Source organism: Abramis brama (genome assembly GCF_963993115.1).
Source record: "Abramis brama genome assembly, chromosome: 11".
Taxonomy (NCBI): Eukaryota; Metazoa; Chordata; class Actinopteri; order Cypriniformes; family Leuciscidae; genus Abramis; species Abramis brama.
The window spans coordinates 34,424,046-34,449,360 of record NC_139973.1 but is presented as its reverse complement, the minus strand read 5'-3'; the positions used below and the strand labels follow the sequence as shown (position 1 = coordinate 34,449,360).

General features: G+C 37.7%; 2 protein-coding genes across 2 annotated transcripts; one reads left to right on the top strand and one right to left on the bottom strand.

Moving 5' to 3' along the window:
* Positions 1-599: 599 nt before the first annotated feature.
* Positions 600-15,467, top strand: tbx19 (T-box transcription factor 19). The gene is made up of 8 exons (XM_084129067.1): positions 600-1,457; positions 3,363-3,627; positions 6,246-6,380; positions 7,564-7,625; positions 9,739-9,800; positions 9,938-10,138; positions 10,733-10,868; positions 10,997-15,467. Exons 1-8 carry the CDS (start codon positions 1,231-1,233, stop codon positions 11,232-11,234), a joined length of 1,326 nt encoding a protein of 441 aa, XP_083985193.1. The 5' UTR covers positions 600-1,230; the 3' UTR covers positions 11,235-15,467.
* iqcb1 (IQ motif containing B1) lies at positions 13,552-25,175 on the bottom strand. The gene is made up of 13 exons (XM_084129066.1): positions 22,538-25,175; positions 22,080-22,245; positions 21,863-21,983; positions 21,063-21,156; positions 20,881-20,980; positions 20,618-20,790; positions 20,013-20,119; positions 19,203-19,324; positions 17,319-17,461; positions 16,936-17,084; positions 16,320-16,451; positions 16,027-16,183; positions 13,552-15,690 (listed from the first exon to the last, which is right to left on the bottom strand). Exons 1-13 carry the CDS (start codon positions 22,650-22,652, stop codon positions 15,470-15,472), a joined length of 1,800 nt encoding a protein of 599 aa, XP_083985192.1. The 5' UTR covers positions 22,653-25,175; the 3' UTR covers positions 13,552-15,469.
* Between the last annotated feature and the right edge of the window lie 140 nt (positions 25,176-25,315).

The window sequence follows — 25,315 nt, the reverse complement described above, 5'->3', positions numbered from 1 at the left end:
CAGTAGATGTTCTGATGTTTCATGCCAGTTCTACTGCAGTTAGCAAAATTAGGTTTTAAAGCATCACGTGCATGACGTTCGTTAACTTAATTTTTTAAGGAAGTATCCTGGTTTAGCCTTTTTGTACAGTTACAATGTAAAAAAAAAACAACAAAAAAACAATGACCTGATATCGTATCAGGTCATAACTTAGGCTATACATTTTAGTTGAGACCGAATGCTTATTTGCTCAATAGGCTAATTGTATATTAGCCTATGGTTCAATATTTAAGTTTAAAATCCATGTGATCACATAGGCTATCTTTGCTTTAATTTTCTGAAAAAGAATTGAAAAAATACCTTTTTTTTTGTAGCCTAAAGTTATGGAGATATCTTATTTCTTATTATGGTATTTCATTTGACCTAAGCAAGACTTTTAATAATAGGCTAATAAAAAAAGTAATCCTGACTTTTTTAATCCTGAAAGTTTTAAAAAAAAAAACTTTTTTTTTAACCCCCCCCCCAAAAAAAATCCAAATGATTAATAATAATAATATAGGTGTAACCTAAATAACTAGGCTACATCACGTCATTTATAGCCTTACAATTCAAAGAAAAGTTTATTTAATAGACCTGATGAGTCTATAAATTGTGAATTTATGCGTTTATCTCTAGCGCACGCACACACACACACACACACACGTCCTTTACGAGCTGTCCGTGGTTCTGAAAAGAAACATCGAGTTGTTGTCATATTTGCAATACGCCTAACAGAGCGTGATTTACGATTTGTTTTAGACATCACGGTTTTCTTTGTTTTACGTAAATTATTTAAATGTAGCCTACGTTTATTTTTCTCTAATGTTCTTCCTGTCAGAAGTTTCGTTTGAACTTTCTGCGTATTATCTAAACAGCATAACATTGCCTAAATAATATCAATGTGAAGATTGAATATAGAATATTAGAATTGGCATTGAAATGTGGAAAAAAAATGCTTGTGAATGAATCGCTTAATTAGGGCAAGCCCACGTGACTGCAGGTTAGTCCTCCGGTCATAAGAACAGGTGGTCGCAGTGAGCTGAAGTACAGATCAAACGGCTACTAGAATACACACACACTGCTAAAGAGAGTTCTTTTCCTTTTATGATTGATGCAGTCCACAAGTTGTTAGGCACAGAAATCTTCTCATAAATGAAAGTGAGCTAAAGTTAAAGTCCAGTTGTTTTCCACTTGGCGCGCGCGCGTGAGATCATGAAGGTTGAGGAAGATGTGCGGAGCGGTGGAGCGGTGACCGGTGCTCGGGCCAGCAGTGACTGCTGTATCACCAGACTGCTCAGCGTCGTGGAGAGCGAGTTACAGGCCGGCCGAGAGAAGGGGGACCCCACGGAGAAACAGCTCAAAGTCACCCTGGAAGATGCTGAACTCTGGAGGAAATTCAAAGAAGTCACCAATGAGATGATTGTGACGAAGAACGGCAGGTGAGCCGCGATGAACCTGCGCCAACACTGTACAAGTCTTTTGATAAAGCAGTGGTGTTTGTTTATATTAATTAACACATTTGTTTTGCACAGAATATGGTAGAAAATATGTTTGTGAAGTTTACTTGAACTTTTGAAGAAAATAAGTTACGTTCTAATTGCTTATACTTATTTAATTAGTATTTACTTCTAATTTCTAATCCTCTTTTAATAATTTTAAGTCACATAAATGTAATGATGCAATGTCTCTGCAGTGTTTCACAAAATATTCTAATTATATATTTGTGCTATCATCTTTCATTTTAAAGAAAGATGATATTGAAGCAAAGGAAAAAAAGACATTTATTAGGTTTTAAGTGATAAAACAATATTTATACTGTTTAAAATGAAGAAAAAATGGACACTTTCTGGTTGTCACTCTGCGAGGACACCCGTGAGAACTGATTTCTCATCCAGTAAAAATCACTTTGGGTCCATATGCTTAAAAGTAATTGTAAAAACAGCTTCATAAATTTAGTTGCTGCCTTATTCAAAGTGGCTGTATGAGTCATTTAAACTTAAATTATATTAAACTTACTGGAGGTTAATCTCATATATAACTATAGTTGCTTACATTATTTTCATGAGTTAAAGTAATGTAAAAACATTGAAATTGACTTACTGATCATATCATTTTTTACAGTGCATCTAATACAACGACGACAGGACATTTTTTAATCGTGACTTAAGTGTCCAAATACAGGCACCAGATATCAAATTTACTGCAATATTGTTTCTTGAATGGTATAACAGAGAGAATAGGCAAATATTTTAACAGTCAATGTCATAGTTTGAACCTAGAACTTTAAAAGCAAATTTGTTGCTCGTAATCCTTTTGATAATGTTAATATCAGTTGTAGTTGTGGTGCTCCTTTTTTTATAAGGATTCTCATTACATTTTGGATTACTAAAACGATCAAACTATGTCTCTCTAGTTATCTGCTTTCATTTATCCATCTGTCTTTCTATCAAAATGCCTTGTCATCTCTAAGCAATTGTATGTTGCTATTGGCACATGGCGGTGTTTCTGATGTTTTTTGTTTGTTTTTTTGGATCAGGCAGATTAATTTAATTGAAAAAGGCTTGTTGTGTTGTCAGGCTGAAGGATGACTTGACCAACTCATTCAGTAGTTACAGGTCAGCTCTGCAGGTGGGTGTCCTACCATTTGCAGCCCCTCTTAAACTTGTTCTCATCCATAAAAAATAATCATGGGGGGAAAAAGTGGAAAATGACTAGCGTCCAGCCTCTCGTGAAGTTTGTGCTTGTAACTGCTCGTGGAGTTTTGGCAGACGGTGTGGATCATTGTTGGGGAATAACTTTTTAATCACTTATGCGAGCGTGTTAGAGCTTTTGGACAATTAAGATTTTTGTCTTAAAGGGATAGTTCCCCTAAAAATAAAAATTCTGTCATCGTTTATTCGCCCTCATGTAAATCCAAACCTGTATGGCTTTCTTTCTCCTGCATGTGGAACACAAACAATGGTTTGAAGTGTTTTTTTCCATGTAGCGAAAGCCAGTTGTATCCAAAACAACATTGGAACCCTTTGACTTTCATTGTATGAACACGAAAAACACGAATGTATTTATGTACCATAGAACATACACTCTTGAAAATAAAGATTCCAAATCTTTTTCACAGCAATGGCATAGAAGAATGATTTTGGTTAACCTTTCATTGGACAGTTCCTAAAATAACTTTTTCTTTTCTTTTCTTTTTTTCATCTTTAGAACCTTTTCCACTATAAAGAACCAAGCGCTGGTTTTAACATAGATGTTATTTAACAGAAGTTAAAGATCAATTTTTGTAAGAGTGCACAGGAGATCCATTTTTAAGCAATTCTCCTGTCACAATTCCTCCTTTGCAGGAGGATGTTTCCAGTTCTGAAGGTCTGCGTGACGGGTCTGGATCCCAACGCCATGTATTCGTTCCTGTTGGACTTCAGCCCCGCAGACGGGCACCGCTGGAAGTACGTGAACGGCGAGTGGGTCCCCGCGGGCAAACCTGAGCCTCACAGTCACAGCTGTGTCTACATCCACCCCGACTCCCCCAACTTCGGTGCCCACTGGATGAAAGCTCCAGTGTCCTTCAACAAAGTCAAACTGACCAACAAACTCAACGGAGGAGGCCAGGTGCGGAAACACTGACACGTATACACACATTTGGAATGCTGAAATAAGTTCCACTTCTCCGTCTTTCGCCATAAGTTTGCCATTCTCCTTTGTTATCTCTCTGTTTGTGCCTGTAGATTGATAAATCTGAGAAACTGACATTTGCTCCCTGCATTAAAGCAAAGGCACATTATACACGCGTAACGCTCGCGTTGCGCAGGTGTGTAATGCCGTACGTGGCCTGCTCTGTAATCTTGAGTAGCCTCTCAGGTCTCTTGTGTGTCCAAACAGGCCTCTCTGTAGCTTTTAGGAGTCTTGGCCTGCCTTTAATCACCCTGTGCGCTGCCACGGGGAAATTTCAAGTGTGCATTTATACAATTAGTGCTCTCCTCGGCATCCACTTCACCTATGGAGCCCCTTTGTTCAGCAGGGACTGCATGTAAACAGGAATAAACAGCTCTTAATTGGCACTTTTCTCGTTTAATGCACTTCCTGCCGTTCAGACGGAGAGTGGTCTACTTCAGCTAGCCATCCTGGCTTTCAGCGAGGCCGCTGCGAGGTGCTCCAGCCCGCTCCATTCGAGTATGACTCCGCCACCAAATTATTATTGGTATTTACATGACCCCTCCCCTGCGCCCTCCCCGCCACCCCATCCTCTTCTCCTGTGTTCCTGCCTGGTCCCTATTTACCGGGGTTTTTAAACGCCGAGCTGGCAGCGGAGAGGACGACGAGAGAGAACCAGCTCTAAATGAAATAATTGCTGTGGTTAGTTGTACATTATGGTAATTACCTCTGTTTTTTTCTATGCAAAATTAATTTAGCCATCAGTCCTTAGATGTTCAAAAAGGCAACGTATTAAAAAAAGGCAAATGGGAGAGAAAGGCACACAAAGCCCTTTATGTCCCCTGTAGCCATGCAGATGAGTACCTGCCCCTCATCAGTCATTGTAATCTACCAATTAGAGAGAGAAAAAAAATCAGCTTTTCTCTCTCGTTCCGCCTGTCTCTTTCTCAGAATTCGCTCGATAGATTTAATCATGCTTGACGTGGTCACTGCAGTCATTCCAAGAATTTTTTATTTAGACAATGCAGTGCGTGTAAATATAAAAACCTACTAATATGTAGTGATACTGTTTAAGAACTGGCTCCCTTTTAACTGATAAGTTTGAATTTGAATTACATTGGCCACGTCCCACAGTGCTATGACCTGAATAATTACATCTTGATATAGGAAATAGCCTATATTATTTCTCATCTGATTAGACATATCAAAACAATTAAACAGAAATCAAACTGCCATACAGCACTTATAAAATAGCCACTGTTTGCATTGTATAATTTCAGGTAATTTTATACAAATAAGAAAATAAATGGAATGTAATTCCTATATATAGTCTATCTGCTGTAAGTGGCTATAATAATAATAATAGGCTTCAGAAATATTTTTAGCATCTACTCCAGTCTTCAGTGTCACATGATCCTTCAGAAATCATTCTAATATGCTGATTTGCTGCTCAATTATAATTGGTGCTCAATTATTAATAATGGTTCTTATTATCATCAATGTTGAAATGTTGTTTATTCTGCTTAATATTTTGGCGGAAATCGTGCTTTGATGAATAGAAAGTTCAAAAGAACAGCATTTATTTGAAATAGAAATCTTTTGTAACATTATACATGTCTTTACTGTCACTTCTAATCATGCACCCTTGCTGAATAAAATAAATGTATTTTTCTTTTATTTATTTTTATTTTCTATCTTATTCCAAACTTTTGAATGGCTTTGTATGCTTTCCACAAAAAATATTAAAGAGCAAAAACTGTTTTCAACATTGATAACTATAAGAAATTATAATAATAAGAAATAAGAAATCATGATATTAGAATGATTTCTGAAGGATCATGTGACACTGAAGACTGGAGTAATGATGCTGAAAATTCAGCCATCACAGAAATACATTTTTTAATATATAAATATAGCACAAAAAATGTTATTTTAAATTGCAATTAATATTTCACAAAATTATTATTTTTTTGCTGCATTTCACTTTATTTCGATGGTCCACTTTAGTAACTAGTCAACTAACTCTCATTTGAGTGTTAGTAGACTGTAGTCGATTAGACTGTTAGGTAAGGTTTAGGTGTTAGTAGAATAAGTTGACATAATTGCAAAGTTACTTATAGTCAGTAAAGTGTCTGTTGGGGAGCATCAAAATCAAGCATTAGCAGATATTAAACAAACAGTACACTAATACTTTAATGAGAGTTACTTGACATGTAGTTGCAAAGTTACTTAATAGTTAGTAGAATGTCTAAAGCAGACCATCAAAAATAAAGTTACATTTGCTGCATGTATGTATTGTTGCCCAGAAATTGTATGGATTTCTTTGGACTTCAGTCTGTTTTAATTCTTCTTTACATTCAAAATCTACAGGTATTTGCAATTCTATATCCTTTGTTTGATACCTCATTTTGAATTTAGTTCAGTCTAAAAATATATACCGGTGCAGTATGGACCTACACTTTTAGCTGAAGTCGATATGTACGCCACCTTACACATATGTTGTAAACTAATGTCCTGTAAAGAGCCGATTTCTTTCTTACATTTCTTTTGTCTTCTGTTCTGATCACCTGATCCAGATCATGCTGAATTCTCTCCATAAGTACGAACCTCAAATTCACATTGTTCGTGTAGGAGGAAGCCACAGGATGGTGACCAACATCTCTTTCACAGACACTCAGTTCATCGCTGTGACAGCCTACCAGAATGAGGAGGTTAGAGCATCTTCACTAAACATTTAGGATAAACATGCTTAAAGAGATAGTTCACCCAAAAATGATTTATTCACTTTTCCAAAAGACAGACAAATATATATTTTTCTTCATAGCTTGAAAAGTACGGTTAGGCAGGATGTTTATGCTGCTCTTTACCAAGAAGTGAAAGTAAATTATGAAAAGCTCTAAAAAAAAAAAAAAAGTCACTCCAATGGGAGTTATTGTCTTTTTCAGTGTGCGCTGTTTCTGAACTCTCTGAAGTTTTTCTTCTGGGAACATGCATGTCACAATGATCCTCATTTAAATTATTCCCACCAAAGGCATATGCAAAAAAAGGGACGAGGCCTGGTTGAGTTGCTTTAATGGTGTGTGGAAACTCAGTTATGGTAAGGGGCGTGACATTTCCCCAAAACGCTTGAAGCGATTAACCAATCGCAACACACTGGTACAGCTGACCAATCAGAGCACGTTGAAAGAAAGGTTCTGCAATGTAAAAGATCAGGAAAAATAATGTTTTTGAGCATTCTAGCACAAAAAAAAACTATCCTAGTTGACCCCAAAAACAAAATCAAGACTTTGAAAAGAGGGCATAATAAGTCCCCTTTAAAGTCGCATTTACACGACAACGATGTACTATCGCATCTTCCATGTACAGACGACAACATTGTCAAAACGATCCCCATTTACATGGATCTGCAAAAACGATTAAAAACTCAGTATTGTGCTGCAAGGCCAGTAGTTGGCGATGTCACTTTGTAAAGAAAAACTATGCGCCTATAGACTGAACACGTAATACTCATGACGTTACCGTTTTCACAAATTTGCATTTTTGTAGTTTACATGAAGACAATAACATTGTTTTCAGAAACTTGCACTTTGAAACCTGTTTTAAAAATTTAGCATTTTCAGGCCCCCAAAACGCTGTTGTCGTGTAAATGAACGGCCAAAACGCATTTTTAGTAGAAAACAGTGTCGTGTAAATGTATAAAATTGTTTTTCAGTGGGAAATCTTGCTGGGTGAACTGTACCTTTAAAAAGAAGCTACTTGTTTGTGTTTTGCTGAATGCAAAATATAATAGTTTGTAAAATTGTTGAAAAAGGTCATATTAGGAGATGAAAATATGTGACCTCTGGTGTTCAAATATTTTACCTCATAATCCTTCTGGTTTCCTTCCCTTCGTAGATAACTGCACTGAAGATAAAACACAATCCGTTTGCCAAAGCTTTCCTCGATGCAAAGGAAAGGTACAATGTATTTAAATTACATCCAACAAACATTGTCAGTATCAGAAGATAAGTTTTCTCACCAATTTAACAATGCGCATTTCAACTCATAATAATATCATAGCAGGCATTAGCGCTAGTCAAGCTAGCATGACTGTGCGAAATCAGCCGTGATTAGCGACCAATTATTAAACGTTTATGCTTTGAATCGAGTGAGTGTGTGAGTAAAGGAGCTTGTTGGAGAGGCAGTGTGAAGTGAGAGTGAGAGATTTTAAGCGGCTACAGTGAAGAATGTGTGAGATATTACACAACAATGTTGGTGGAACGAGCGCTGAATAATTGTACTCCAGTAAATGTAGTCATAACTTCACAGGAGCAGAGGCACAACACTCCTCTAAAAAAAAACTGCTTAAATGAGACTCGCTCTGTACCGTGTAAATTTGAACAACTACAGGGTGAATCTTATTAAAAGGTTAAAAAAAAGTTATTTTGGTTAAAGATGTTCATCTAAAACTTGAAAGAGAAGAAAGAAAAAGAAACATTTTGCATAAAGAAAATGTACACATGTATAATACGAATATATAATGAATGCTTATTTTAGGACCATTTGAATATTTTGCATTGCATTACATTCATCACAACTGTAAAGGAAAAATTCCAGCCCCAAATTATTATTAGTATAAGGTGTAATTCTTATTCTCATTGGTGATTTTCATGACTATAATACATTAGGTGTGTCCCAATTCGCATACTTATGCACTATTCTATTTCATTTGTAGTATAAAGTGATGCACTTAATTAACCGAAAAAACAAACTCTTCATCCAAAATCACGTACTGTCTGAGTAGGTACTATATTTGAATTTGAATTGACCATGACCGTTAAAAAAGTACGCTCTATATAGTATGAATAAGGGTAGTATGAATGAAATCCGGACGTACTACATCCTCATGTTGTTACTGTCATGTGACCGACCAGCGTCAGTTGCATCGCTTCACTTCCATTCACAAATCTCCTCTCATGCCCTCACGGGATAGTAAAGTGTCCATCGAATGCACACTTCAGAATCTTGGCGGAAGTAGCAGGTCATCCGGGGACTTTTCGCCTACTGTTTTTCGAATACTACTCTTTTGGCGTACAGTTTTTCACATACTATTTAGTAAGGAAGTATTCGATTTCGGACACCGCTAAAGTATGGCATGTTGGACACTTCATGCACTCAACTGTCGTAGCTTTAATTGCGTAGTGAAGGGGGCAGGGCTGTCAGATTACAATGGTGAATGACAAAATAACCGTATAAAATTCATACTCTACATGTTTGAGTACATAGTGCACAAGTATAGTGTATAAGTGCATAGTGTATAGTGCATCATTTGGGACACAACTAATGATTTTAGGCTAATATAAAAGGCAATACTACTTTGAAATATAAAACTTTACCATTTAAATAATATATTATTATATATAATATATTTAAATTTTTATATATAATTATATATATTTTGCATTACAGTAGAGTTCATCAAGAAATCCACCAAAGACAGACCATAAACTAGTAAAATATAAATACTGAATTTAATTACAAGATTTTAAGAAAGTTTATGTGATGAAGTAAAATCAAGTGTCAGGAACAAATGAAAAGAGAGAGCTAAAGTATATGTTAGGTTATGTTTACAGATAAACTTTACAAGTGTCCTTTTGTTTTGTTTTTTTGTTTTTTTGCCTGAAAAGTATTTAAATAGTGAAAAAGAAAAAAATATGTAATTGAGGTGATTTTGCATACATCATACAGTTTCAAAGTTTTTAAGATTTAAGTAAGATTTTTTTATACTTTAAAACTTTGAACAAACATGAATTAAATTGATCTATAGTGACAGTAACAATATTTATAATGTTACAACAAAAATCACAGGAATAAATTGAAATAAAAAAAAGTTATTTTTAATTGTAAAATATTGTTTTACTGTATTTTTTATCCAATAAATGCAGCAAAAGAGACTTCTTTCAAAAACATTTAAAAAAAGTTGTACTTTTGAACAATGGTATGTGTGCTGATTTATGGATATGAACTGTTTTGATAGGTTAGTTCTTCATTTGAGGTTTGTCTCATTCACAAAGCTTTTTCTCTCCATAGGAGCCATCCTAAGAATCATCTAGAACCTCCAGCTGAAAACCAGCATGTGGGCATACCACACTGTTAGTGATTCATTTTCCACTTTCTTAAAGTTGGCAAAACTAATATTTTTGTCTGATTTATGGACAATGAACATGTTTATAGCATTATGCTAACAGTGTTATGTGAAGCATATTGGTTTCCATTTGTTGGTTTGCAGGTGGATGGTTCATATCAAACCCAGACACTCTGTGTTCTAGTGGTGGCAACTTTCCGTACCCAGGAGGTTTACCGCTTACTCCCCACCATGGGTACAAACACTACCCAAGTCTGCACGGGCACCGAGCAGCCCCGTACCCATCGCCCTACCTGCCCCGCCACCATCATCATCACCACCCCCACCACCGTGGCCATAACTCAGGTGACACGTCATAATTTGAATCGTGTCTCAGCAATAGCTACAGACCACTGTGCTTTTTGCATTAAGAGAACCAATTAATCTAAAACTGAAAATCCCGTAATTATTTACTCACCATCATGTTACTCCAAAACCTGTATGACTTTCCTTCTTCTTTTACTCAAGTCTAAAAACAGTGATGTGTCCGCAAATCCTTCATTAACAAACAAACACAGAAAATGTTGATATTCAATATAAAATAATGTCATTGATCACTATTTTCCAGAGGCACAGAAACTGTTTTGACTAACTAAATCTCACAAATGTTGATATTCAGGTAAAATAGCTAAATAAAAAATATCACACATATTCATCAGGTGTTGAAATTAGATTTTGTGCTCTCTATGGTGAAGAGGAAAAAGGGTCTAACCCTATATTATATTATATTTCATTTTATTAGATTAACTAGATTACATTGTATTATATTATATTAGATTATTATTGTATATAGATATAAAATTACTATTATATTTGTATCCACAGGCAAAAAAAAAAAAAAACCTATAACACGTCAGTATTTCTTTGCTAACTCCCTAATTGTTTTGTTTTTCTTTGAAGTGTCTCTATCTGAGAATCTGAGTCCAGGTGCTGTGCAGATGTTCTCTGGTCACGAGAGCTGGACAGGTGTGTCTGCTCCTGGCCCTGCTGGGATGCTGTCCATGCCTCCTGCTCCAAGCTCTCCCGGAGCCAGCAGGTCAGAAAGAGAACTGACTTTATACAGATGAGCCTTATTAAGTACGACAATATGTCAAATAATAAGGTAAAGCAGTTTTACATGCAAACCTGAAGTAAAGTAATGCTTGCTCATCTGTGATTTTTCAGTCAGTATCCATGCCTGTGGACTGTGAGCAGTTGCACTGTGTCCTCCAGTCCTCCAGGGGGCATTGTGAGCGCCACACACAGCCAGGAGGAGCCTGCAGGTGGTGGCTCCACTTCTACATCACCCTGCTCCTTACTGCAGGGACACGGACCAACCAGCTCCGAGAGTGGTGTAGATCAAGCCAATCACAGTAGGGTAGGCGGGATGAGCTGGTCTTCTGTCACCACCCACTCATTTTGAGTGCTCTCATGGTGTGGTTTTGAAGTGTTAATAGAGTGCAAAAGTGCACCACTTTTTCAGCGGTGTTGGTTCCGGAAGTAATTTTCCCATTCATTTCTCCCAAAAGGATTTTAAAAAAAGTCTTTGTTAAAGGGTTATAAGCCACGAACCAAGCTTACCAGCTATGAGGTGAATCATAATATTACAAACCTTGATTTTAAGCAAATATTATTTGAAAATCTGACAAAAATACAAAGGTACAAGACTGCGTACTTAACGGCTATATTGAGGGAAAGAACTACAATACCATTAAGCATTGCGAACAGCATAATTGAATTAAAAAACGATGGAGAAATGTTTTTTTTTTTTTTTTTGAGAGTGTCAGGAGACCGACTCGATTTTGTCATTCGCGGTGCTTAGTGGGAGTGGGCGGAGCTAGCTATTTTGGCACATTTTGCTTGTGACTCTCTGATTGGTGGAATTTTATGTACAGCATCATGGGTAATAGGGGTGGGCGATATGACTAAAATCTTTCTTTATGATATGAGAAATTATTGTAAATAATTTTTACAATAATGATATCATGATGTAGATGTTTTTATCTTTTTTATTTTTGTTATTAAACATAAGAAGCAAATTACTAACAATAGGACAAATACAATAACAAAAATATGAATTTAAATATTTCAGGTAGATAGGTTTATTTAATATGTAGTTAGACATAGTACAGAAATTAAATAACCAAATGTAAAAATAAAAAACTGCATAGTCTTCACTGTATGTATTAATTTATTCGTATTAAAGCTACAAAAGTTATCCAGTCAACAGCAGTAAATTATTTTCTATTTGTCTTTTGTTGTTTGATTAATATTAATGATACAGAGAGCAGCGGGAATATTAGGCTGCTGTCACTTTAAGACTGAACGCACGTATCCATTATACTGATACACATCAAGTTTTCACCCAACTGTTTAATTTTACTTGAGTATTCACTACATGAATACTCCACACGTTGGGCATTTTGACATAATTTTGTGTGTATTCAACGATTCAAGTGCAATAAGACGTGAAAGAGAACTGAATTGGCGATCGCATGCTGAGTGACGCGGCTTTCTGTGCACACGATTACACTGTGTGTCAGCTCGTGCACCGCATTGACACAGCTTATTGCCCTTAATCAGTCTTTATAACATTAAGGATGTCCCAAATTTTCTATTGCCTTCTGAGAAAGGCAGTTTTCCACGCCAGCACCGCCCTTAACTCATTTTAACATCAAGCACGTCACGCTTTGTCTCATTTATGCATTTCATCACTCTAAAGTGTCAATAGTGCTGTGCTACGCTTAAATATTTACATACCGCGATACACTCTATAGCAAAATCTCTAATGATATACCATCGCCACAATATCATTATACCATCCAGCCCTCAGTTTTTCACCACAAATTCCACTGTTAAACACAATTATTTTAAAAAAGCAGGCTAAAGTTTCAACAGAAGCAAATCTCGGAAGCTCACAGTAGAGCTGTCTTTAAAGGCTTATAAGTTATCATTAATTTGTAATTAATTTATAAGTTTCATAATCAATTAATCAATTTTCCTGTGGAGAAAATTAATGTTTCTACTTCCGGAACCCAACTGTTGCACTCTATTGCCCTGTCCCAAATGATGCCCATCTATTTTAATAGAAAAGGGGGAACTTTTTGTGCTTTCAGTATTTGTGCTTGGCAGTCTTCTGTCATAATATCGTAATTTGGTATGTTGCGAGTCAATACAATAGATCTGAGCAAAGCTTTAGTGTGAATCTTGTCATCAAGTCAGTGATCATCTAATAACACCAATGTCATGGGTTCCATTCCCAGGGAACGCATACGTTTGGATAAAACCATCTGTCATATAACTGCTTAACTGGAAATGTACACCTCCGTTCAAAAGTTTGGGGTCGGTGTGATTTTTTTTTGTGAAGTCGCTTATGCTCATCAGCTGCATTTGTTTGATCAAAAACAGCAATATAATAAATATTTTACAATATAATTTATTCTTGATGGCAAAGCTGAATTTTCAGCATCATTACTCCTGTCTTCAGTGTCAGATGATCCTTCAGAAATCATTCTAATATGCTGATTTGCTGCATTTCGTATTATTATCAGTGTTGAAAACTGTTTTTTTCTTGGAAACCCGAATATTTGTTTTTCCCAGAATTCTTTGATAAATAGAAAGTTCAAAAGAACAGCAATTATTTGAAATGGAAATCTTTTGTAACATTACAAACTACTTTCACTTTTGATCAATTTAATGCGTCATTGCTGAAGATTTAAATAATTAAAAAATCGTACTGACCCCAAATCTCTATATTTTATTTCTCTTCACAGTCTAATTGTACAACAGTCTGGTCAAAAGTTCAAAGTTGTTATCTGAACACAGAACATCTGACTGGAGTGACTCATACAGAGAGCTTAACACAACTACAACTGAGGTAGAAACTCGACAATTAGGCCCCAGCATAAATGGTTACTCTAGTTAATCAATTAAAACACTTTGGCATGTGGAACAAGGCAGTTTTTGGCAGGCACAGTGCTTTCACTCTGTGGACTTTTTTTTTTTTTTACCTCCGATTGAGCACACAACTGAAAACACGCTCATTTACTATCTCTTTTTTTCCCCTCACACACACACACACACATTCATTGCATTCACACTTTCACAGGCAGAAACACAAACACATTACAGTTGCATTCACAGATTTCACACCACTACACACAGTTCCGCTTCCTCCAAAAGCAGGCCTCAATTACCCGTAGTTTGCATAAAGAGAAGGAAATTATTCCCCCCATCATATTTTTCCACTCTTGAAAATGTTATTTTAATTGTGCCGGTGGAGTGGACCACTCTGTTGTTTTCACACGAGTGTAAAAAATAATGACGGCTGTCGAGTGAATGGGGCCTTGGCATGAGTTTAGACCACTATGGGTATGCAGTAGACTCTCTCTCTCAAACACACACACACACACACACACACACCTCATAAAGGCACATACACAGTGTCTAAGCAGCTTCAGAAATGACCAAGAAAAAAAGTTATATTTTCTTGATCTATAATATTTTTATTATCCAACACTGACTTGTTTCATATTAGACTTTGTTTATGGCTTGAAATCTTATTTTGAAGGTACACTACGTAACTTTTGACCCTCTAACGGCTAAAAAACAAAAACCGCATGCATTGTTTTGGTTGTGCTTCGGCTCTGCGTGATTGTGCAGCGGAATATGGTTACTGCTCATAAACATTCACTGCTGGGCTTAAGAGATATAACCAGTTTGGATAGAAAGGATCTCAAGCTGACTAGCTGAAGACGTAACTGTAGCTTTACCCATTAATAGACGCGGCACTTCCTTGAAAATAAATTACAGCACAGCAACAACTCATAAAGTTGTCCCTTGACCCTTCACAATAAATAATGCTTAAAAATGAACTGCGAGAGCAACATATGGCAATTTATCTGTTCAATAAAATACCATACTCACCTGTTGAGTAGAACGAACAAAACCACGTTTTGGAAGAAGGATTGATGATGTATTGACTAAATTTTGAACAAAAAAGTTACATAGTGTACATTTAGGCTTTTAAAAAGGATGAAAATGTAAACCCAACAAAAAAAACAATTTAGTAGCCAGCTGATATCTGAGCCCCAAAGACCTAAAAAAAAAGCACTTATGAGAAAAATCGTGACTACAGTAGTCAGTAGTAACCTGACTGCTAGTGTACTATGTACCTGAGATGTTTTTTTTTATTTGTTATTTTTTAATACGAACTTACACGTGTACAAGACAGTGCTTGTATTATTCTGCTGTTCCTTAAAGGGATTGTTCACCTTCAAATGAAAATTTACTCACCCTCATATCATTCCAGATTTTGAGAAATGTCTCAGTGCTTTTGGAAGTCATTGGTTACAAACTGTTTGGTTACCAACTTTATTTAAAATATTTTTTTTTTTCCCACAGAAGTCAGTCATACAGGTTTGGAACAACATGAGGCAGAGTAAATAATGACAGAATATTCGGTTTTGGGTGAACTATCCCTTTAACAAGAAACATTTTAAATATGAACAATTCTGTTTTTGTAATTATGTAGCTAAAGTATTGTATTGTATTGCTTACTGCATTGTATTTTTAAAATACACGTAATCATATTGGAAGCCCTAGTGTGCTATAAAACCTGTTCGAACTACTGCAAATAAAGTCTGAGTTCATCATCTTTTAGTTGCCACCTAGATACAGTGACTCAATGTCCATGTCATAGTCTTTCCTGGGAGGCTCCTCTGGACCGGAGAACTCCTCACCCAGCGTCCTCCACCACGGGAGACGCATGCTCTGCATCAAGGCATTGTGGGATTGACGGGCGCGTGTGGCCACAGGGCAGGAACGGCTCAGGAACAGACTAGCATCATCCGCTTTGGCATCCTTCAGGGACGGCGCATCTAAAATCAAAAACAAATGAGTGGTTTTAGGGGGCGTTTACCTTTTTGTGTTTTGGCCATTTATTAACACAACAATGGCATTAGGGCCTGAAAATGTAAACTTTTGAAAATGGGTTTCAAAGTGCAAGTTTTTGAAAACGATACCGTTATCGTATCCATGTAAACTACAAAAATGCGCATTTGAGAAAACAGTGACATCATGCGTATTACATGGTCAGTCTATTTTTTTCTTGCTTTTCAATTTTGCTTTCAAATTCGCAATCACACAGGCCTTATGCTTTGCAGACTTCATGATGTCATACTTAATTTCAGCAGATCAGCCTTTGAGATACGTACTTAATAAAAGCTCCAAGTCTGTGTTGATCTGCACAAGCAGAGCCTGTCTGTGCTGCTCCTGTGCCCGATCAGATGCTCTGCTGAGCAGATGCTGGTGGAGGAGACTCTGAGCTCTCTGATGGAGATCCACACTGTCCCCTGCTGACATCACAGTTGACTGCACAACAGAAAAACCATCATCATTGATAAGATGAATAACCTGAAAAGCCTGTGTTTTTTTAATTGATTCTTTCATTTCCAAAGACATTTAACACCAAGAGAACACCAGATTTCATTTCTTCATAGTGACTTACAGGATGTAGAGAGATGTGCTCCTGTATCTGTTGCCTGAGCTCTGTTCTTCTACTGTCAGTCAGTCCTTTGGGTCCTTTCAATGGCATGAGAATAGTCCTTTGTGCTTTACGACGTTTTAAAAACCGCAGAATCTGACAAAAAGACCATGGGCTCATAAATGATCAAGATTATCTGGGAAAAAAACACTCAACCACTTTATTGTATTAATACACACACTACTGTTCAAAAGTAGTGTATATGATAAATGACGAGAGAGTAAGATTATTTTAAGATTATTTCCATATAAGTGTCCAGGGTTATTATAGTTAACTAGAACCTTGAAATTAAATAAACCTTAATTGGAATAAAATAAAATAAAAAACTCAAATCAGATAGTTACATTAGATAGATAGTAACATTTCTCATTTTCATTTAGTTTAACTTAATGTACCAAAATAACTAAAACTGAAATAAAAATTAAAAACTATTTAGATGTGTAGATTGACAAAAACACACAACAAAATTACTAAAACTTTAAAATTGAAATAGTTTAAAAAATAAACATTTTAATAAAACTATAATATTATCTCAATGATACTAAAATGACACTGTAAAAGGTTTATTCAGTGCACTCACGGCTCTCTGTAGAGTGACAGCAGCTCTGTGCTGTCTGAGAGTGTATCTGCGCTGCTGGAAGTTGCGTCTCTCTCGGTGTCCTCTCCACACACTCTGAATCTGCACGGCTGCCTTGTTCTCCAGCTCTCCCAGGTATTTCTCCAGCTGGGCTGAGAGAGGTGGATAATCATAGCAATTAAAGACCTCATGAAATGGTCTGACGCAGTTTTCTTTTAAGTGTTTTTCTTTCAACTGAAACGGTGAGTTGAGGCAGGACATTTCAAAGGGTTTTTTTAATAATAATAATAATATTCTCACACGTGCGCGCGCCTGATACACACAACAATGGTTATCATACTCATTCCAATTTTACTCATTGATTAGGTTTAATTTTGTGTTGTTACCGGCTGGTAGTATCTCCATCAGATGAAGCTGGTGTTGGCGGAACTGTCTCATGGCTCTCTGTCTACGCAGACACACTTGATGACGTAATTCCTCTTCTGCGCGTTGACTTTCAACGTGTTCCTGTCGCTGTCTGCGCTTTTCCCTAAAGCACATACATAAATCTCATTTACCATAGTGTCACTAAACTGGAATTTCCTTTAAGGAGTGTCTAATTTTACACCAAGTGCAAATAGCCTGCCTTGTCGGCAGAGGCTATTTACACTAACTAATGTCTGGTTGAGCCAGAGAAAATTACCTATCTGATAACAGGAGGGAGTGGTGTGGAGAGTATGGGCCAGTTTTACTAAACAGGGAAAATTAGCGTGAGAGCGTAATTCCAAAAAAATCGAATGACGCGCAAACTAGAGAACACAGACGGAGCCGGATCATTTTCATAATGACCAACGCAATCTACCAAGAGCAGCGCAAATTAGCAAATTAGCGTCTGGTTTAAGACTAAATAATGGCGCAAATACCAGTAAATTGACTAGCGCAAAACTTAGTAAATCACCTTGCATGGTTCATTTAAATAATCTGCTCTAGGGCGGCAAGATTATTTAAAATTAAACCGCACGCGTTTCGGCAAAGGCTGGGATTATTTTCTGCACAGTTTGTCAGTGAAGCACGGCTCTGTTCTCAGTAGTAAATGCGGCTCCATCTGAAAGCCAGAGGGCGCTCTTGCACAGAAACTCCAAATATGCCCCTCAGAAGTATGATAAAGCACATCGTTCCGGGAAATCCCTATGAGCATCATACTGTTGCTGTAGCTAAATAAACGAGATGGTCCTCACTGCAGAACACGAAATCCAGGGGGAGGAGTTGGATCCAGATCCAACTCCTCCCACCTTACATATACCTAAACCTACACGTCTCTACCCCCTGATCCCTAAACCCACCCCTAAACCTACCAATCTCCACCCCTTAGATCTGGATCCAACTCCACCCCCTGGATCTCGTGTACTGCAGTGAGGTGCTACTGGAATAAACAGAAGATTGAAACGCTTTGATTGATTAAACATGACTAATAAACTACTACAATATATGGTTTATCTGAGTTCTTCAAGCCTTCTCTGGTATTTTCATGATAATAAAGTATATTTAATACTTCAATGCTAATCGACATATCCTTTATCACTGTATAGAATACTATGAAATAATATGTTGTGTGCCTTATTCTGTGTAAGAAGCCACATCATCTCACAGAAGGATACTTTCAAACACTCCGCTGACGTTATGAAGTGAGTTTGGAGTAAAAACATGTTATTAAATGTTGTCTTTTGTTGGACAGGAGGTTCATAAATGATTCTCATGTTGGGAAAGATGTTTGACGCATGTTGCTTTTTCAAATGCAAGTTATGCTTTCAGATGGAGCAGCATTTACTACTGATCACAGAGCCCTGCTTCACTGACAAACTGCGCATAAAAAAAATAAATCGCACTAAGCCAAAACGGTTTAAGCATGATTTCGTGTTAATTGCGATTAATCGTGCAGCCCTAATCTCCTCCCATAAATTTGCCATCTGAAAGGGAAACTCCTACAAATGCAATAAGGTCAGCCGCAAAAATAAAGGCAAAAATAACGCTCATATTTCACTGCATGTCTGAGTAAATCCTGACTTTTGTTCTTTAACGCCAAGAGAGGGTTTGCTCTGGCACAAGCTGTTAGTAAATCTGTCCCCAAGTCAGGTTGCATTAGCTTATTGTAAATAGCCTCTTCCTTTTCTTTATTGCATAATAGCCTCTTCCTTTTCTTTATTGCATAATAGCCTCTTCCTTTTCTTTATTGCATAGTTGTTGTGTTCAGCTCCTTTATTCAGAGGGACTTTACTGTATTATTTCCTTACCTGAAGCTGCGTTGTATTGTGCTGACCGCTCTGGGGAGTTTCCTCAGTCTTTTTCTTGTCTGATGGGCTTTCCAGGCTGCCTGGATAATACAAGCTGCTCTCACACACTCCTCAGATGACTCCTTAATATAATGCAGAGTGAAGAATTACATAATGAATGAGAATATGAGAAAACTTCCTCTACAGTTCATCATTAACTATGATGCAAAATTCAGAAACCTCATGGTATCGATCAATGTTGTCATTTCTACAGAAAAGAGGTTAGACAAATAAAACAGAGATCATTGATAGATAGAAGTATTAAAGGTGCAGTATAAAAATCAGCCAGTTTAATTCAAAGGGGTCAGCGAGATGGCATAAAATGACGAGTTTTGATGCAAGACACCTTTAAGTAGGCATGAAACAGAAGTTGTGATAGGTTATCTTCCCTATTGTAACGTATAAATGAGTGAAGCAGCTTCTCGAACAAGTAGGGGGAGACTTGATTTTGTCCATTGGGAATTGATTGGATCATTGTATTGTGGTTTGCTATTGCTGTGATGTCATGTGAGAAGAGATGATGTCGTTGCAAGAGGGAGGGGAAGTCATTTTGATTAAAGATTACAAGTATGTGAATTTAAAAATAATAATGATGTACATGGATAAATCATTTAAAATAAATACTGCAATGTGCCATAAAAAATAGAATTTTCACATTGACTTTATCATCATAGGTGGACTTCTAGTGGGGAAAAAAATGAAATGCTACCAAATGTAAAAGATGTCTCCATTAAGGTATTTTACAGATGCTTTACGCTGGTGGCTGCAGACCTTAGTGTCTCTCCATGAGACGTCTGACCGCAGGTGATCAATAAGCTGATCCAGAGCAGAGTCAAAGCCTTTACCACGCCAGTCTTTTAAAGCTAAATCAGCCAAACCTGCAGGACAAAACAAAGGAAACACACTCAGAGACTAAAGGCTCATTTACACCAAGAACAATAACTACAACGATAACTAAATCACTGTCTAAACCAACGCATGATAACGTCCTGTTCATTATAAGCATGCCCTGCACTTCTGTCGTCTGCTGCTTTAAATGCTCGAGCACTTTACAGCAGGATGGATTCTGATTGGCTCTCAATGTTTTTATCATCAGCTAGAAAATAAAATAGCTATGAAAGCGATTCCAATTATATTATTCCTCTGTGCCGTTATAGAGTGCAACAGTGACTGCTCACTTTTTTAGTGGCGTTGAAAAAAAACTACAAGACTGTGTACTTATGGTACCCAAGTGTTGCACTCTAGTTTATTCTTATAGTTGTAATGTGGACTCTAGAATGATTTTTTTTAACTATATCTTTATTGTTATAGTTATTGTCTTTGATATGATCGGGCCTTAAAGCTCGAAGACGTTCTGAGATCTGAGTCGACTGTACCTCTGTATCGTCTGTGAATGAGCTGATGTGTTGAGCTGCTGTGGTCCATAATCAGAACAAGAGTCTTTACAGCTGCTCTGCCAATCACAGGATTCGAGCTACTGGACATTTTATACACAAGATCATCCATGATGTCAGTCAGAGCCCGGTTTCCCATCTCAGCCACTACAGCACTTCAGAAAAACAAGGGAAAAGATTTTCCAAAGTATGAGCAGTCATGTGGATAAAGACTGTATCATGAACCAAGTAGCTTTCTGTTGTACCCGTTTGCCCTGAAGATATTGTTCCACATGGTGACGGTAACAATGGAGACGTCATCGTCTTCACAGATCTGGACACTTTCATAATGTTTAGATCTCAATACTGCAAAGGGAAAACAACAGTCTCATTTCAGTTCATCATCTTGTGATGGTCAAACGCTGCTAAATTTATAGACGTTGTTTACCATGATGAATGAGATGTCCGTGAGCCCTGAGGAGCCAGCCAATGGAATCAAAGACTCTTCTAAACAGACGAATCAGCTCATTATGTGCCTTGTCCTGTTGTAGAGAGAAATGAAATGATCTGGTTGCTATATGCAGTCTCTACCAATTAAAATAAAAGTGAGAGTTGATAGAACTACTTAGAAAGGGTTTATTTTGCATTATTAACCAGCTGACTGTACATGAAACCCTGTACATCAAACCCTGTTACTTGGTTCTCTATGTCAGATGTTTTCAATCTTTTAGATGCCACAGACCCCCATATATGATCATTCTAATGCGAGGGACTCCCCTCCTAAAATTTAAAAGGCAGTAAAGGCCTAATCTTGTAATGTAAATATATATATATATATATATATATATATATATATATATATATATATATATATATATATATATATATATATATATATATATGCAAACAGATGCAGTTAATACAGGTAATGAGTGGAGAACAGGAGGGCTTCTTAAAGAAAAACTAACAGGTCTGTGAGAGCCGGAATTCTTACTGGTTGGTAGGTGATCAAATACTTATGTCATGCAATAAAATGCAATTTTAAAATACCCAGAAAAGCACTATATAAATGTAACAAATTATTATTATAATATTATATTTATTTTATACTTATATATACAATTTTTACACTTTTTTTCTTGAAAAATTTCCACAGACCCCATAGGACTTCCTTGTGGCTTCTGGAAGTCCCTGGACCCCAGTTTTAAAACCCAATTCTATGCGATTCAGGAAACGGTAATATCTTACCCGCAAAGCTCTGTTCATTAGACGGTCTGCAAGAAAAAGAAGACTTTCCATGGCCGATGGCAGAAATTCATGACTGAACGCCTCCATGTGTCTGAAATCACCCAGACCCACACAGCATGTGCTGGACGGACGAAAACTCGTGTTAAAACTCTGTGAGGCTGCGAATGAAAGCAGTATTCACTGTGTATTTAAAACAAATCATCTTTAATTTGAGTACCTGAGGAGGTCTGCCATCTGTGTGAGGACTGCATAGCCTCCTTGAATCTTGACTGGACTGAATGTCAGTGAAGATGAGCAGTACTGCAGCACACCATCAGAGTAAAGCCTCTGTTTACACGCCTCCAGATCCCTCTGATCTCCTGAAGACTTTCTGTCCAGAAGATCTGTGAATGTGAAAGCTGTTTAAGCTCATTCACATAGCCTAGGAGATACATGCTTGTGTTCTAGGATAGCTGACATGTAACATGTACTTCATCTAAAACTCATTTAAACAACATATTTATAATTAGACCAGAATTACTAAACATGCAGTGTTACGAGCTCATAATAACAGATTACATTTGGCACTTTTAACGAGTATTTGTCAAATTGTCACAATTTGGGTGAGCTGCAAAAACTTTAATTTTACTAAACGAAAGTATACAGTGATAAACATTGGAAAGGACAGGGCTTTACCTTTTAATGCAGAAAGCACGTCGTTAAACTTGTTTTCAGATTTTTCTCTGGTGTTGGCGACCAGACTCTTTAATTCTGGGTTTATTTCGTCTCCTGATAGAACCATTGCGATCATCACTGGCTCGGAAAATATAAGGCTTCAAATATAATGACGATAAAAGTGCATGTCGATATTTGCGTTCTGCACAAGCAAAGCAACACAACGGACGAGAGCCTGTTTGGTTTCTACGGCGACCTTACGTCATCTCCCTGCGACCATCCGTCTTTCGGTGCAGATGCTGTTATTTTTTTACAGTCTATGTGCTGTTCACATAAACTAATTTCATGTCATGCTAAAGTGTAAGGTGTCCAGATCTCTGAACATTTTTTATTTCAATCTTATTGTCTATTATTTGAAAAGAGGGAACATTTTTGCGTATTTTGGCCAACTCATCGGGTAACAACATTTTAGCAATTAAATGTCCTCTTAAATCTATAGCCTTTTAACACTAGATACGATGCAAAGCCAACCATCTTTCTATAGGATGACATCTGTCTGTCGTTGTTTCCTTGACAACAGCGCCCCCACCTGGCTGAGTTGAGGATGGTCTAGATTAGAAGATATAGTTGTAGCCATAGATATCATATATAAACGCTAGATGTCTTATGGCGCAGTCACTTCCGGCATCACCGTTCGGCCATTTTACCGCAGTGAAGCTGTGCATTAGGTGAGTGATCAGCATGCACACAAATCCTCATATCTCGCTGAAATATTGACGGATTTACAAACGGTTTGGTTTCTTACAAACGTTATTAACGTGGCTATAATTCCGAATGCTTGAACATGTATGTTATAATTATTCATATGTATGCAGTGTATGTATGTAGTGTCATAATTACATCTCTGACGTTTATAACAAACCAAACCGTTTGAAAATCGGTAGAAAATTGAGCAAGTTATGGTTATTTAAAAGTACATGCACCATTAAACGAGTGAGCGAGTCCACTGTGGCAAGATGGCCGCCGTGTGCGGACGTCGATCTCCATTGGCCAGCAGCGCGCACGAGACATCTAGCCTTTATATATGATATCTATGGTTGTAGCTAGCAAATAACACTGTTATTATGTTATAATGTTAGTCTGTTACAGTATGTTAGTCAGCGGGAAAAGTGCTTCTTTATAGGTTAACACTTTCAATTTGACATTATTGCAAAGTGTACATATATATATATATATATATATATATATATATATATATATATATATAAACTGTACTGGCAGATAATATAATATAATAATCAAATAAAGATTTGAACACTAAACCCATTCAATACAATTAAGCCCATTTCTTTTTTCAAAAGGGGATAGGCCCACTACACAATGTAATTTTAAATGAAATTCTAATCCTGATTAACTGAAGGAACTGAACTGAATAGACTATAGCTTATTTTAATTAGGTTCACAGAATAGGTTACTGCATGCCCGTTTGTACGTGGCCCCACAGCCGGTGTTGGTGGACACTTGTTCTAGGGGCGATGCCCCGGAGAAACTAAGGTCTGATCACGGGCTAAGAGTTTGGCGGCAGGCCAGGGTGATTGTCACAAGGAGCATGCCGCTCTGCCACTGCCACCTCGGGACTCGGCCGTGAAGCCAGTGCTGAAGCGGTCTTCATATGGAGGAAGCCGTGCTATTGCAGCTGCGTCTGCCATATGCCCCAGGAGCCTCTGAAAAGTTTCAGTGGGACCCTTTCTCACTTTTGTATAGCACCGACCGGACACAATCCTCTTGAGAGACGTTTTGGACCGAGTCCATCTCCAGACCAGAAAAAGAGATCTTCAGCCCGTGGGCGAGTTTACTCTTTTCCCAGCTGACCTGAAGACCCATCTGGCTATGGAGCACTCGAAGGGTAGGACTTTGTACTGACTTCGAACCCTCGAACGCAAACACCCAGGCATGGCCTGCATTGCGGAAGGATAGAGATCCTTATGCGTCCCTCAGGTCGAACGCTGCAGACCAATCTCGGGGACGGAGCATTCGAAAATGCGTCTCTGCGTTAGTAATTTTTAACGGAAGCTTAAAGCTGCCGTCGGCAACATTTTTTTGATCATATTCAGTGAAATTGACACTTTAATCCGACAGAACAACATAAATAAGGTGGTTTTAGAAAAAAACGCTCCCGGATCATCGGGTCCAATCAGCGCAGGCGGGAGTGAGATCTGACTGTCAATCACAGGTCGTGCACACGCCACAGATCCCACTCCACCCTCGCGCTGAGTCGCGCACGTTAATATCACATGCACACGCCTGAAGTTCGCAGGTGTGTTGGATTGTACGACGCGTGATGGCGGAGAGAAAATCTACTAACAAGCTTCCAATTCCTCGGTTATTGCTATCTATGGGTAGATTAGCCAGGGCAGCCTACCTCCGAGTTCATGATGGTGTTGATCGATGCTGAAGAGATGGACGCGTTTACAGAAAATCAGGTACACACGCAATGACGAGCACGACCTCGATGGGAGGGTGCTCGCTGGTAGTGGGGGAGGGGCATGAGAGTTGTAAACATTCAAAGTTTTGGCTAAGTCAACCCAATCTGCTAGACTTGCCAACTGCAGCTTTAAAAAAGGGCCCGATTCAAGACTCCCAGGTCCAAGACTGGTCGTAACCCACCACCTTTCTTGGGTACAATGAAGTACGGGCTAGAGAAGCCGTAAGTGTGCAGTGCAACACTTACCAGTCTCCACGTGACGGCAGGGGGTGCGTGAGAAGGCGTGACCGGGTCCTCGAACGCACCCAGGTGCT

Bases quoted from the DNA above. Each gene is read 5' to 3' on its own strand.
- iqcb1 (XM_084129066.1), bottom strand. From the start codon at position 22,652: ATGATCGCAATGGTTCTATCAGGAGACGAAATAAACCCAGAATTAAAG. The intron at 21,984-22,079 runs GTACTCAAATTA...TCGTCCGTCCAG, and splicing joins CAGATGGCAGACCTCCTCAG to CACATGCTGTGTGGGTCTGG. The intron at 19,325-20,012 runs GTCTGCAGCCAC...CATTATATTAAG, and splicing joins TCTCATGGAGAGACACTAAG to GAGTCATCTGAGGAGTGTGT.
- tbx19 (XM_084129067.1), top strand. From the start codon at position 1,231: ATGAAGGTTGAGGAAGATGTGCGGAGCGGTGGAGCGGTGACCGGTGCT. The intron at 6,381-7,563 runs GTTAGAGCATCT...TTCCCTTCGTAG, and splicing joins CAGCCTACCAGAATGAGGAG to ATAACTGCACTGAAGATAAA. The intron at 10,139-10,732 runs GTGACACGTCAT...TTTTCTTTGAAG, and splicing joins CCACCGTGGCCATAACTCAG to TGTCTCTATCTGAGAATCTG.